Raw genomic sequence first — 14674 nt, 5'->3', positions numbered from 1 at the left:
GCTGGTGCCAGCAGACAGGATGCAGGAGTCGACTTTCTGCTTGGTGTCAGAGAGACCTTGGTACAGGCTTGAATGACCTTTTTATTGTCTTAACCTAGATTTGGAAAAATCTTTGCTTAAGGCCCTGAGGAAGCTGGACAACTATTTAAATAGCCCCTTGCCCGATGAAATTGATGCTTACAGCACCGAGGAGATCACTGTTTCCAGCCGGAAATTCCTGGATGGAGATGAGCTCACCTTAGCGGATTGCAACCTCCTACCAAAGCTCCACATAATTAAGGTTTGCGTTTGCTTTTCAGCTTCCTGAAAAGAAGGGCAACGTGTAGAAGCTCAGGTTCTTTTCTAAAAGAGAGAGATTTGTGTATCTTTTCTGAAGCCACACACGGTAGCTGGAGTGCTAATACACAAGGCTGTTTCATTACAGCACAGCTGGGCAGATCCTCAAACTGATGACGAGTTAAAATATCTGCTTTCATATTTGGGCTGTGACTTCTCTCTCTAAGCCTCTCACAAGTATTAAACGAGTACTATATTCAGCGTGGTAGGGAGGTATTTCTGTTTGCATTTCACATGCAAAGTGCCACGGACCAGTAAGCTTAAATGATCTTGTCTATGCTAATTCAAGAAGCCAGCAAAAGCTGAAATTTAACTCTGTCTCTACCACCTTTAAGAGTCCTGGTGACTGAGATGTCTGGGCATTGTTACCGCCTGTCCCTAGGCTGCCCTAGAGCCAACCAGCCTCTGAAAGGGAAATGGCCACATTGGAAACTTAGCTGGTTTCTATACAAATAAAGTTACTTCAGAAACTTTCCTCCTTGACTATTATGTTGTTAGAGTGAATTGAATCATTTTCAAACACCTCCAGAAGTGAAAACTTTCCCAAGAGGTGTTCTGGTTGAAACTATTCCAGCAACAGCAGCAAGGGAGAAAGCCTTTCCTGCTCCATCACAGCTTGGGCACATGCATAAAGCGACACGTGAGAGGTAGCAGGGGTCAGCAGAGCCAGTGCAAGGAGAACTGCCGTGAGGGCTGATGGAGGATGAATGTCAAGCCATCCTTGCTGACTCACCAGGAGGTATTAGGTATCCTCCAGTAGTTTTCCCCAGCCATTTGAAATCTAGTATTGTAATTCCAGTTTTCCCTTTCCGTTGCAGTGAAAGTTTCCAAGTGTGAGTTTATTACTGCAAGATTACTCTGTTGATTCAGGTTTATGACATTTTATGCTGCGTCTCTTCCAGGTGTTTTCTGCTGGTCCACATAGCTCTGCATATTTATACGAAATAAATCCTTTTAAATGAGTTAGATTGTTAGCTAGCTTTCTCCCTTCCCTTCCCTTCCCTTCCCTTCCCTTCCCTTCCCTTCCCTTCCCTTCCCTTCCCTTCCCTTCCCTTCCCTTCCCTTCCCTTCCCTTCCCTTCCCTTCCCTTCCCTTCCCTTCCCTTCCCTTCCCTTCCCTTCCCTTCCCTTCCCTTCCCTTCCCTTCCCTTCCCTTCCCTTCCCTTCCCTTCCCTTCCCTTCCCTTCCCTTCCCTTCCCTTCCCTTCCCTTCCCTTCCCTTCCCTTCCCGTATAATGACACTGTTGCATGCTGAAAAGAAAAAGTTCACAAAGAGTAGATTTAGTTATTTGCAGATCATGTGTGTAATAATATTTTTCTTTTTTTTTTTCTTTTATTAAAAGGTTGTTGCAAAGAAGTATAGAAATTTTGATTTTCCACCTGAAATGACAGGGATTTCAAGATACTTGAACAATGCATATGCAAGAGATGAATTTACAAACACTTGTCCTGCGGATCAAGAAATTGAGTATGCATATTTGGATGTTGCAAAGAGAATGAAGTAAACAGAAGATGTCTCCATTCTCCATTGCTACGGAGACTTAGATGGGCACCAGCCAAGATGGGGAAAAAAAAGAAAAAAGCCAGCGTACATTCTGCAGTGTAATTTTAAGTTCTGTTATTGGCCAATCCGTCTTTTATAATAATTGCGTAGCATTATTTGTTCATCCTTAAATTGTATATATATGTGTGTGTGTGTCTGTACAGACGAATGTACACATGAATGTGTGTTCTGCATTCCAGGTTAAAGGCATCAGCCAATGCTTTGTTGAGCTTAGGGAAACAGAGTAGGTCACACAATTATAGCAATGTTACAGCCTAGTGACTTACGCTAAATGACTGAATTTTAAGAAAAAAAATAGCCCTGTTTCTGACACACATTTAACCTGTCGTTACTGCTGCCTCTGTTCTGTGTTTCACAGCTGTTGCCAAACTTTGCAGTTACTGGGAGGGTTTCTGTTTGCTTCCCCGCAAGCCTCGGAGGGCCGCGCGCCAGCAGCTGGCAGGCAGGCGGCACCCTGGTTAATCCAGGAGAAAGGCCAGCCTGTAGGTGGGACCACACCTGGCTTCCCAGAAGCTCTCTCCTCTGTGCTAGAGACCTGCAGGGCAGGTCAGCAAAGAACGACTTGTTCTCAGATTGCCTGAATTGTCTTTGGTATTAAAAAGAATTAATTAAAAAAAAAAAAGCAAATAAATAAATAAATCCTTTCTCAGGGCTGCGTAACCCATCGTACTTCTCCACTCCTCATGCTCCCAGACAAAGAGGGGAACACAGTCTCACGGGCCTGTGGACTAGCTGATAATAAATACTTGATAAGGGAGAGATTTGGTTGTCACAAGACACAAGAGTGAACATCTTTCCCTTGCTACTGGTGTTGGACGCCTTCCGTGACCCCCTTTTGGTTTTTGAAAGCAAAGAGGAGGTGAGGGTGTAAGGAAGGATTAGTCCTTTTACACTTCCCTTTCTGGGTTGTGCTCCTGGGTATTGGATTTTCCCAGGCAGTTGTGATGACTTTTTGCTGAGAGCTTTCCAGCTGGTCGGATGGGTGTCTCTCGGGTACAAGTGACTCCTTCCTGGGGTGGGGCATGGATTGGAGGAACCCTTCCAGCCTCACATGAGTCTGTGTTCATGGTGACCAGTGCTGGTGAGAAATACCCTCTGGGCTGGCATCAGGGAGCACACTGCTGGGGATGTGTGGACTGTGAAAACTTACATCCACGGCTGCTTCCTGCTGAGCAGGCTCTCAGCAAGAGGGTGCAGTCATAGGTCACCTGGAAGTCTCCTTCTGATGGGTTTTGCCTGTATGTACAAAATAGATGTGAAAACGGCTAAAAGTAGCCTCTGTAGCACCTATATCCACAAAAGACCAGTACAAAATAGTCGTTCATCTTTGCCCCTGTCAAACCTACGCTTGTTTTCTAATAATGCATTATTTAGGGTAATAATAGGAGTCAGGCGTATTGTGTCTGGGTGGCTTCTTCTTTCACACTGCACAGTTCTTAGGCAATTGTCCTATCATAGTTATTTGTAAGCAGTGTTAAGTATACATTTTTAACTTCTCTGGTTTCTTTAGCTTCTCTGTAGAGAAAGCAGGCAAAAGACCTTTTCCCTCCCAATCTCAGTTGTGAATTTACATGCTGGGGTTGGTAGCTGAGCAGTCACTCATCACATATTACTAACTTACTTTGTATTTCCAAATACATACATATATATGTATAATATATATAAAATATAAAATCTGTATACTCTTTTCATATGCCTTACAAATTTAAATAGAAAATATACAAATTCATAAATAATTTGAGCAGTGTTCTGTCTTTATTTCCTTAGCAGTTTGCTGGCGAGTTGCTTTGCAGCAGTGGCCTGGATTTTCAGAGGCAAAGTGTAGCCCAGCTTTGGTTTGTGTTGGAGGAATTGTGTCACAGACCTGCAGTCACATACCTAGGGAGCAATGCAAACTGACTGCCCATCGCTGCTCAATAACATAGCAAGGGCCGGTGCATGATCCCTGACCTCAGGGCCACCAGGCACAAACACATCCCCTCTGGTTGGGGCTGGCCACACGTGTAATGATTTGGTTTGGGAAAGGTCAAATTAGGACAATCCAAGCAGCCAGAGGCTGTCCACGCTGCTCGGTGCCTCTAGCATAGGTCAAAGCACGCAGGCTTGCTCCTGGCCTCTTACTTCTCTGTATAAATGCAGCTATGGCTGTTTACCATCAATAAATGAAACAGAGCCTGGGCTATTCTCTGGCCCTGAGAGCATGTAGCATGTAGCAGCATCTGCTTCACATCCACATTTTTGCCTTCTGGAAAGAGGGTGGTCACACTAGTTGTGGGGTATGGCACCTATCTCCAAATCATGCTTGGACGTTGGTGAGAGCAAAGAGTGAAATATATGCAAACAGGAGAGGGTTTTTCCCCCTTCAAATCTGTTGTTGTTTGGAAGGATATTTGATTGAAGGCTTGTGGCCACTGAAAGTTTTGAAATCTGATGTTTTGTGGTTTCCTTATTCCTCTTAGTCATGCAAAAGCTGTTCGTGGCTCCGGCCTTCTACATGTATTGCTGGGCACATGGTGCTACCTAAACCAGCACCTTATGGTTGGTGTTTGCGTATTTCAGGCAACACAGGAAAAAAAAATGCAGGTAGAGATGTCACAGAAATGACCCAGCATATCAGAAAGCTGCACTCACCTTATTTGCCCTGGGATGGGGTGAGCTAAAGTGCCTGAACAATCCCATGATACGTGAAGCCATATCCACTACATGTTTTGAGGGTCTGATCCCAGACCTTCTTACAGAACATGTTTTAAGAAAAAGACTTTTCCCACATTCAAGTTATTCTATCTTAAAAGACCATGGAAATATTTTTTAAAACAATTTGCCAGAGAATAAATTAGATGAGATAAAGAGCAAGAGAAAGCAAGTTACAGTGTTAACAATATCACCACCTGTCAGAGTGGCTTGGACAAGGATGAAATATCCAGACACAGATTTGTAGTGCCTGATCCCATGCCAGGGCTGAGATTATGTTCCATTAGTTTAAGGCACGTTTGTGGAGACAGAGCTACTGATTTCCAAATGCTTACTAGCACAAGTAGTCTTCTCTGTGGCGTTGCTTGTACAAAATTTGTTTATTATTTTATCATTTCAAATACAAATGTTTACCTTTCCCTTTTAAACATCTATTATATGCAAGGCATATATACTCAGGCAGTTACTTTATTATTTGTTCTTCAGGCACTCGCGTAGAAAATTCTTCAGGTTTTGAAGATTTCATTGTCAGCTTCAGTATCCTAGATACAGCCTGCAGAATGACCCGTCAGCATGAAGGTTAAACACTACTTGCGCTCAATGCAGTATTTCCAAAAGCAAGCTGAAATAAAATCAAATGCAGGGTAACTAACTGTAACATGTTTCCCCCAATGCATTCTATTTTTGAAATCGCTTCAAAGAGATTGAAAACTAAACCTCATGAAAGCAAGTTGGTATCCATCAGCCCTATCAACATGCTATTTGTTTCGGTATAAGCAAACACCAAATTCTCATGAGCTCCTTACAACTGGCTGAAGTTTAGCTTAAAAGCCACACCCGCTGGTTATTTCTAAGCTGTCAAGAACCAGCAATCAACTGCTAAGGTGAGGCGTGACCCTGAAAGGCCAAATCAATAGAAACTACCCAAAGCATGGTAGAACTTTGGTTAGGTTAGCAAACTTCCCTCCAAACCAGCCACCCCAAGTGCTGTTACCACCCAGTTGCTCTCAGCTCGCCAGATGCACTCCATGGACCCTTAAAAGCTATCCAAAGGCTCACAGTGGTTCTGTAGACACTCACCATGACCTTCATGCTCACACATGGGAGCTGCTGCCCTAAAAACTGAGCTTCCTGGTGAGATGTCCTACATACATGGCTGGGTTTGGAGAGTAGACCTTTGCCATGTGGCTCACTGCTACATTCCCCAGCCAGCAGCCTGAACTGGCATCACGTTCCTGAAATACTCTTGGTTTTCTCACGTGACAGAGCCCAAATGTAGGCCCTGCTTCTGATCTGTGGGGTAAAGCAACCTTGTGGATTTCCTAACACATGGTTCAGATCAGCATTCAATTTTCCTTCATGAGGGAACTGCAAAGAAGGGCAGGAGCAAGTGTTTTCCAGGTCCTGGCCTAAATTGGACTCTTTCTGGTAAAGAAATTTTTACTGATGAGCAGAACACAACCAGAAAAGATCTCTCGTGGAAATGAACTAAAGGAAACAAGAATCTTGTTTCAAAATTTGAAAATTATCCAACTTCTTGATTAAATCAAACCAATGAACTGAAATACAAATAAAATAAAATAAAATAAAATAAAATAAAATAAAAAATAAAATTCTCCCTTTAAAAACTGAGGGCATATATTTTTCTTGGAATTCTTCCTTCTGTCATTCCTTTTTATTTTATTTTATTTTATTTTATTTTATTTTATTTTATTTTATTTTATTTTATTTTATTTATTTTATTTTATTTTATTTTATTTTTCTTCAGTGATGAAAGGGGAAAAGAAGAGGTAGAAATTCTGGAGAAAAAGAGAAAAAAAGAAACAGAGATAAAAAGAAACAACAGAATACCAAACCTTGTTTTTTAACTCAAGACTAAAAAGCAAAACAAGACCTAAGCCAAATCTGTTTCTTCTTTTGTTGAAAAATACTTGAAAAGTTGCTTTCATCCAACTTCTTGTTCTTTATTTTGAAAACATTAGGATCAGCACCAAGCTGCTAGGTTTCACTCTGCTCAAATGATCTGCAGCGAAGAGAAAGGGTCTCTGAAGGTGAAAACCCTGCTACTCCTTTGCCTGTAGGAATAACCACAGGACAGCTCTTCCAGCTCATGCCTCTGTAGGACATTGAAATATCTGTAAATGGCTGCAGGTAATGAAGCCAAACTCACAGGAGAGATTGCAAAGAGACAGACCTTACACGTGTTGTGAGGAGGATGCTCTGTGTCACTCCCCTGACACAAGGCTCTGTGTGCCTCACACGTAACTGTGCTGTAGCAGATAAGAGAGTCACAAGCCCCTCAGTGCCTACGGATAGCTGAGCTAAGATACAAGATGACAAGGAGATGTCCGTGGAGTACGAATATTGGCTGTAACACCTTGTGGTGTAGGTGCAAAGCGCTACCCTGGCATCAGTACACTTCCTTCTAAAGGTTGCTCCTCTGCTGGTATCAGCAAAATTTCTTCTGATAAAGCCCCCATCGCTGCGGGTGTAATTTGATCTAAACTGGAGGCCTGTCCCCACCTCCTCCCTCCCTCTCCCATCTCATTCTAGATAAAGCATGTGCCTTAGCAAAAGCACACCCAGATAACTGCACCAGTGGACTGATAAACCAGTCGGTCTGCTGAAACACAGCCAGTTGGGTGGCACTTCCAGCTCAGGCTTCCACCGTGTCTTCTGAAGAGGTGAGAGCAGCTACATCTGCTACCCCTCGTCCCTGCACTCTTCTGAAGCCAGTTAGCCACCTTGGCTCTGCAGGCTTCTGTGATGGCACTCTAACCTGGTTCAGCTGTCCCAAGAGCCCAAGTTATCCTGTTTTCTCTTCACCAAGCTGATGGTGTAGGTGAGGGCACACTGCTTCACAAGGTGAGTGGAGGTATCCACAACAGCCTGCTTGTACTGGGTAGACACACCCCTAATACCACAGCAAGGTGGTTCTCACCCAGTTAAGTGTTGTTCCTAGGTACACGTGGGAAGACACTGGAATGCTTTAGTCTGCATCCTCCTTTTCCTCATTCAAGGAGTGGGTTTCTTGCCCCTGGCATAAGCAGCACAGAGTCTCTGCCTAGGGCATGCTAAGGAGCTGCTCAAGCAAGTCTCATGCCAGCTGGGGCTGAGGGCACACCTCAAGCTAGAAGCAATCCTAGGTCCTACAAAAATACAGACAGAGGGGCTACAGATTCAGTTGTCCCTACAGTTTTATGAGCAAGTGAGGTGAATGGCTGCTGCTGTGTTTGAACCCTACTGTAAGAGGACCAGAATCAGGAGATTCCACCCAAGGACAGCTTTGGGAAGGACTGTGAGGTGTACCCAGTGTGTAGAAAAAGGGATCAATACATAACAAGCTCCAAAACACAGCTCTGCTCACTTGAGCTTATACAGCCTTTCCTTGCTTGTTGCTTGGCTTGTAAATCTTCCAGTACTTCAGATGTGTGCTATACAAAGTTGAAGTGAAGTACATCTACTGCTATCATTCTCAGCTTCAAAAATCATGAGATACATCTTTGGAAAAAATGAGCTGACTTAAAAATTGGGAGAGATTGAAGAGGTAAATGTTCCCTCTTCTGTTTTGCATGCTTTTCGATACTAGCAGAAGGCTAGTCATTAATCATAGAAAAGAAAAATGTGATTTGGGATTCTCACTTCCACTCAGGGCTATAAACTGCTAGTTAGGTACTAAATTAATGATTTATACATCTACCACATATATAAATCCAAAGCTTAAGAAACAGGAGGGACAAGGAGAAGAGAGAGAAGTAGAAAAGAAGATGAAAGAAAAATGAAATTTAAAAGAGGTAAACTGAGACAAGGGGAGGGAGATATGATTTCTGAGTAATAGGTAGTGTGTGTACTGCACGTACCTTGTATAAACAATGTTGTACATGCACACAATGCACGGTGCCCTAAAGGCTTTGCGTTCCTACTTGTGACAGAATGCAAACTCTGTGTGTCTATCTGTCTCTCTTAAGAATATGCTTATAAGTGTTCAGGAACCACACTTTATATTGTGAGAAGTTACATGACCAAAACAGGGGTGAGAGAAGTTGTAAATGGAACATCCTTCTTCCCTCTTGAGTTTAAGAACTTGCCATGAAATTCTGTTATGAATTCGAATGGTGGTTCATTCAAAATCATTCATCTGGATTAAAAACAACATCTCATTTGTGGAGTTGTCACTTTAAAATGTTTGAAAGCCAGTTAAAAATTAGATGTATTTTAAAAAACAATCTCCAAAGATTTCATGCCAAAAATGACAAAATATTTAATTCCTAGCCAGATTTCTATGTCACTCCCATTGCTGTGGAGTTTGCTTGTCTCAGAAGTATGCTCCCATCCACAGCACCCTTGTCAAAAAGGAAGGGTGTTATTTCATACCCACAGAACTGAAGGAGGCACAAACAAAAGGTTTCTTGTCCAGAGACATGAGGCAAACTGTGGTGAAACGAGGTCTCACACTCCAAGCCCAAGCATGGGAGAGCTTTCCCAAAAGAGATTTTGTTATAAGAACATGGGGAGCTGTATAGCTCTTTTCTCTGGTAATATAAGGTCAGATCTGATTCAGTTTGATAATGGCTAAAATATCTGCTCTCTGGTCACTGTTCAGTGGTTTTCATGGCCCAGATAGATTCTTCTTTATTGTGAGCATCATCAACACTTGTCATGATTAGCATGAATCCAGAGTTTGGATGGCTCTAGAGACTGAACTGATTTCTCACCTGTGGGTACATCTTAGGGGAAACTGAGTGACCAAGCTACGGGTTACACTAGACTATTTTTTAGTTAGGCACTTCTAGCACCTTCTGCAACTCTAGCTATGGTACCAAAATGACCCAGCAACAAGATAGACAAGGTACAGCATCACTCTTTAAGTCCCACCTCTCTTAATTTTCCAGGAGGTTGGCAGTGCAGGCATCCAGAAGCTCTTCCCTTGTAGAGGACTTATTGCTGGGAGGTCCTTTCTCAGTTCAGCAGGAGGATCAGATGGACCTTCCTTTACACCTCCCTGTCCAAAACAATACACAGGTAGGACAATGTCAGTGAGGCAGACTTTAGAAACTGAGAACACCAGCAATCCAGGGAACACAAAACACAGCAGAGCTTGCTTTACCATACAGTGACGAGAGCTGTACAGGTACTAGACAACAACTAGAGGAACAAATAAGGGGAAGCACACAGCTGCCTGTTCTCACCATTTCGACTTTCTTTCCATGTGTCTTGTCGTAAGCTGAAATGCAAGAGGGGAAGACAGTTAGAAGCTGTTCTGGAAGGTGATGATTCTGCTCCCTGCACGTCAGCATTTGATGAGGTGCTTCCATGCAGAAAATTAGCAGAGTTGGTTCTTCCCACAGCTCGGTTTTCCGTAAATGTAGCATTGTCATGAAGCCCCCAAAGGTGGACATCACCTCCAGCATCTGGACAACTCTGGAGGGGTGCTGGCTGTATTTTTCTGTGCTGAATCAGTTGCCTTGCTACTGTAAAACCTCACCCCTTTTTTCACTTAAGCAAAAGTTGCCTTTCAAGATACACATGGCTGACTAGAATCTCCAGGAAAGTGGTTCCATGCCCTGAAGAGTCTGAAATTGTCCTGGTACAAAAACGCCTTCAAGACAATCTGTGTCCCACAAGCATAAACCAACATCAGTTCAGGCAGAGCTACCCACTCACAATAAATACATCTGTCAGAAAACCCTGTTGGGCAATGTAGCAGCTCTGGCAGTGACAAGGATCACCACAGCCTAATTTGTCTGACTGCAGAGTGGACAGGCTCTTTATATGCCTAAAGATAAGCCATAAAATTCAGACAAAAGTCTCTAGTACCAAGACATGTACTAAATTTGACCCGAGAAAGCTGCCAACGTTTCTCTCTTTGGTTTGGGCTTAGCTGGGTGGTTTTGTTGCACAGGATTTGTATTGTTTATGGACAAGTAAAATTCAATGCTGGTTCTCACAGCAGGACGTTCACGCCATGATTTAGAGCAGTGTTCAGTGCTCACAGGCTTACATTCTTCATTTTAACATGCCCAGTTAACAATAAGGCTAGCATCAACTGTGCGCATAAATCCTCTTCTTTGTTTCCATTTGCACACTTTCAGCTCTCATTAAGTTAAAATGGTTTCCCTGTTACTTTGTGGAAAAGTTTTATGAGAGGACTACGGACAGAGGTTGAACTTACACCAAGTTAATGGTTGAAGTGAAATCCATGTTTAACATCTGAGCCAGGCAGATGGTAGATCTGACACACTACAATGTATTGAGGAAACACTCGTTGGTAGCATGAAACAATGGTATACGTGAGTCAGGCTACAAACCTAGAACATGACCTACGAGTGTCAGTAAGAGAAACTGAATCTCCTCTCAGATTTGAAAGCAAAAGATGACTGGTCCAAATAAATGTCAAGGGAAATTCTGTGGCTTGTGGGTTTGCCTCTTGTTTAAATCCCTCCACCTTCCTGCCTGTGTTTTTGCTTCCAGTTATGTTGAAATGTGACCTCTGCCCTGCAGTTATTATTCTCTCTTCAGTATTTGAGTCATGCTGTGTCACTAGCGTTGAATGACACTGCAAATTGTATGAGAAGTAAAATATACAGAAACCAACATCAATAAATGAGGTGTCATTAAAATACTCAGAAACATCTGCAGTGACATAGCTTGCAGTAAGTTTTTTGCAGCTTGCTTTTCTTTCCAGTTTTGGATTTCTCCAACACACTGGAAACTTGCATGCTTACAAGACCTTTTAGGGGAGAGTCTTTGAAGTAGGTAAGTGTCGTCATTTCCTTTAAAAATCAAATCAAGGTATTTTGCTAGGGAATATGTGCAAGGCTGAAGCTTCTTTCAGTTTTCTGTTTCATGGCTCCTTCCCAAAAAGATCAGCACCAACATACAGTCAAACATACAGAACTCCCAGTCTTATCCTTTCCTTAGAAAAACACACTCAAAAAGAGTCAAATAAATTAAAAAGACTTTTAACCCATTCATAAAGGTACCTGACACAGGTACCTTTATTTTTGTTACAGGATTCTTACATGCACTATAGAAAAAGGCATTCACAGAATTAGTTATTTGAAACACTTTGGCTTTGCAAAACTAGTAGCAGATTTGCAAATTTTCAGAGCAAATATTTTTTCGATGATTACCTGTGATTCCACTGATTTTAGCGTCTGCTACGGGACTGGCACTTTTTTGTGGATCAAATGCTGACAAAAATTTCAGGATCCTTTCTTGTTGATCAGCTATGGGGATCTCCAACGACATCTGCCTCTGAGCTTGGTTTGTGAGAAACAAAAAAGGAAAAAGAAATGGTATGATCTTCTTAAATGGGACGTGTAAAATAGTACCTACATCCTGACAGTCTGGTTGCATTCACACCTAATTGTCCTGGTTATATATGTCTACCTCAAAAAGGTAGCGTAGCACTTACTGAAATTACAGGTCTCTAGTGTCGCTCAGCTGGGTGGCAGTTGGCTGTAAAGTGCACAGCATTAGTACAGAAAACAAAAATATATTATTTGAACATATTTTAAAAATAAAGATAATTAATTATATTATTATAGTAAATAATTACATGATTAAAATTAAAAATATGCATTCTTAAATAATAAGAAGGGTTTATTAAAAGGAATGTAGCATCTTTGGCAAGCTGTTTTCTTCAGTGGGGCTATGAAAGTGACTCCGCCTGATATGTTACTGCATATCTTAATTATCCTTATCATAATACAAAAGTCTTCTTTTCATTTCTTTTAGTTACGTCTGTGAAGTTACATCTTTCCAGCCAGCCCACCAAACAGTTACACCCACGACAGGAGACTGGCATGCGCCTGGGTTGCACGGCAGGACGGCATCGGGACGCTGCACTGAGGCAGCCCTTACCTGTTGGAAGCTTTGGCTTTGCAGGCATGGCAGGAGAAGCGGCTGCTAGAAAAGCATTTGAAAAGACCACAGCGATAAGGATAGCAGCCAGCACGGTGCTTGCCATTGTGGTCAAACAGGATCTTCTGGGTGCCTGAGACTGTATGGTGAGTGCCTTTCTACAAAGCTTGGCAGAACTCCTTCAGGTGCATGTTCTCTCTGGCCGAGCTAACCACCCCGTCCCCTGCCTTATAAACACTTGGTCTTTCCTCATTACCCGGAGAGCAAATGCCATCTCCAGCTCCACTTCAGCAGCCTGCATTCTGACATTTGGCGACGTGTCTTCTTCTGCTGCCTGTGGTTTGCTTTGACTCGAATAACCGAGTCGCCCACGTCAGAAGCCTTTTCTCTGCCTGAGCAAACACATTAAGCGGGTGTCATCGCTGCTTGAACAGGAGAATCTCAAACGTGTGTGCAAACTTTGGGACCGAGCGTGGTCACTGCTAGCAGTGCTGATCTCCTGGCTTCGCATTGTCAAGGTGCAGAAAGGAATCGGGAGCACTCCTTGGGAAGCCCAGATCTCAAACAGGCCGGTGACGCCAGCTGCCAGCACAGCAAACAGCAAGGAGCTGGATAAATAGCAAAGCCTCCAAACTCAGTCACGGCCTCCTGGGGACTGAATTGAAACGTGAGGTGGGGGGTGAAGTGGGCCTGGATGAAATCTGTCAGAAGCGGGGCTAAATCACCCGACTGCTGGCAGCCAGCGGCGGGGTGGGAGCGGTGTGCCACTGGTTCAAGAGCTTGCCCCAGCTTGCAGGGAGGGATCGCCAAGAGCTTTCCTCCTGTGTGTCAGAGGCACCTGAAGCCCGAGAAAAGGCTACAGGGGGCATTCTCAGTAGCAGAGTGGTGTCTGAACTTAAAAGCACACTCTGGGCTGTACTTCCCCAGCACGCAGGCAGTGCAACACAAGGAAGAGCCCCAGAACTACTACCGGGGAGAGAGAAGCAAGTTGGAGTGAGCACGGATGTTTGACCGGGCAAAAGTCTGCCTTTTGTTCCAGGCACAGGGCTGCACTGCAAGGAATGCATGTACCTAAATGTATGTCCACTTACTGGGTTCCCCCGCTGCCTAATGGGGCTTCTCCATTTCATGAACAGCAGCTTTCCCCTCTCGGGCACAGGAGCATCTCAAGCGAAGGGGAAGAAATGGGGAGTCCAGGTGAGGTTCCCCAAACAAGAAGAAAGGGCTGAGAGCAGTGCTTGGAACAGAGCACAGCTCTCTTCTTTGACACCATCACCCCAAAACCGTGTTGTAAGTACACAGCTGGGGAGAGGACTGGTCTTCTTGCTGAAGGTAAGACCGCTAAGCCACCCTGGGGGATGCCCGTGACCCAGTTCTCTCTGAGGAAGGACGCCCCGTAGCTTAATTCTGAAGAATTCACCCTACCCAAATCTCCTCACCCAGAATTCGTTCAAGGCTGAGTCTGAACAAACAGCATCGCATCTGGCTCCATCTTCCTCTGAATGGTTTCAGTGGCTGTTTTGTCAGCCTTTCATCTGCCACTTGTGACTCCCTCAGGTGAGCCAACGTTTCAGCGTGATCCTGCCTCCTGTTTTTTGGCAGTCTCCTGAAACCAAAGCTAGGGCGAGTGGTCAGATCTGAGTATGGACAGGTTTTGGCTGTGCTTTTGGCTAAGGAAACCACAAGAAAGAGATTAGTGAATTGTTTTGACAGGACACCACGCAGCCTGGATGTAACTGAAGCTGCTGTTTGAGGCCTTGGGCAGGGAGAGGAAGGATAAAATTCATTTACTTGCATAACCTTTCTGCCAGGGCTTGACAGGCAGCAAGGGCTGAGTTCAAATCCTAGGGGTCACTTCTAAACTCAGATGCTCATCCAGAAGCTTGGAAAAATGAAAACTCAACTTTCTGGTGCTCAGCAAGCTAATTCTCTTTATATACAAACATGAGTCAGTTGACTGCATAAATAATGTTTTATTAATAGGAGAAAAGAGAGGTATATACACAGCGTAAGAGACAGTATTTAGCTCCTGGTATGGTAGTATTACTATTTCACATTTATCTTTTTTTTTTTTTTTTTGGTGAAGCTGGTCAGCTCAACTCTCAGATGCTGAGGCTCTGTTGCTTCCCACCCTGCAGTAATATCCCAATGTCTGTAAAAACGTGCTCAGCAGCAAAGTCTGATCCAGGCTGTGGGCTCCATTCCCTCTGGTCAGTACT

The 14674-nt window shown here is 43.6% G+C and overlaps 1 protein-coding gene and 1 long non-coding RNA gene across 3 annotated transcripts in view; one reads left to right on the top strand and one right to left on the bottom strand.

Annotated features, from left to right (window-relative positions):
• The window catches only part of CLIC6 (chloride intracellular channel 6), a 28568-nt gene extending 24934 nt beyond the window's left edge, over positions 1 to 3634 (top strand). For both annotated transcript variants that reach the window (XM_068688556.1, XM_068688566.1), the window contains exons 5-6: positions 99 to 280; positions 1678 to 3634. In XM_068688556.1, the coding sequence (XP_068544657.1) occupies positions 99 to 280; positions 1678 to 1839 (344 nt within the window). In that variant the 3' untranslated portion in view covers positions 1840 to 3634. The remainder of the gene's footprint in view (positions 1 to 98; positions 281 to 1677) is intronic.
• A 171-nt stretch (positions 3635 to 3805) lies between these two features.
• Positions 3806 to 12089, bottom strand: LOC137859490 (uncharacterized). The gene is made up of 4 exons (XR_011098338.1): positions 11723 to 12089; positions 9779 to 9813; positions 9465 to 9591; positions 3806 to 5211 (listed from the first exon to the last, which is right to left on the bottom strand). It is a non-coding gene; the product is annotated as an uncharacterized lncRNA (long non-coding RNA).
• Between the last annotated feature and the right edge of the window lie 2585 nt (positions 12090 to 14674).

This window comes from Anas acuta, chromosome 1, assembly GCF_963932015.1.
Source record: "Anas acuta chromosome 1, bAnaAcu1.1, whole genome shotgun sequence".
In the NCBI taxonomy this organism is placed as follows: Eukaryota; Metazoa; Chordata; class Aves; order Anseriformes; family Anatidae; genus Anas; species Anas acuta.
The sequence above is the reverse complement of the archived record's forward strand: the minus strand, read 5'-3'. Positions and strand labels throughout refer to the sequence as shown.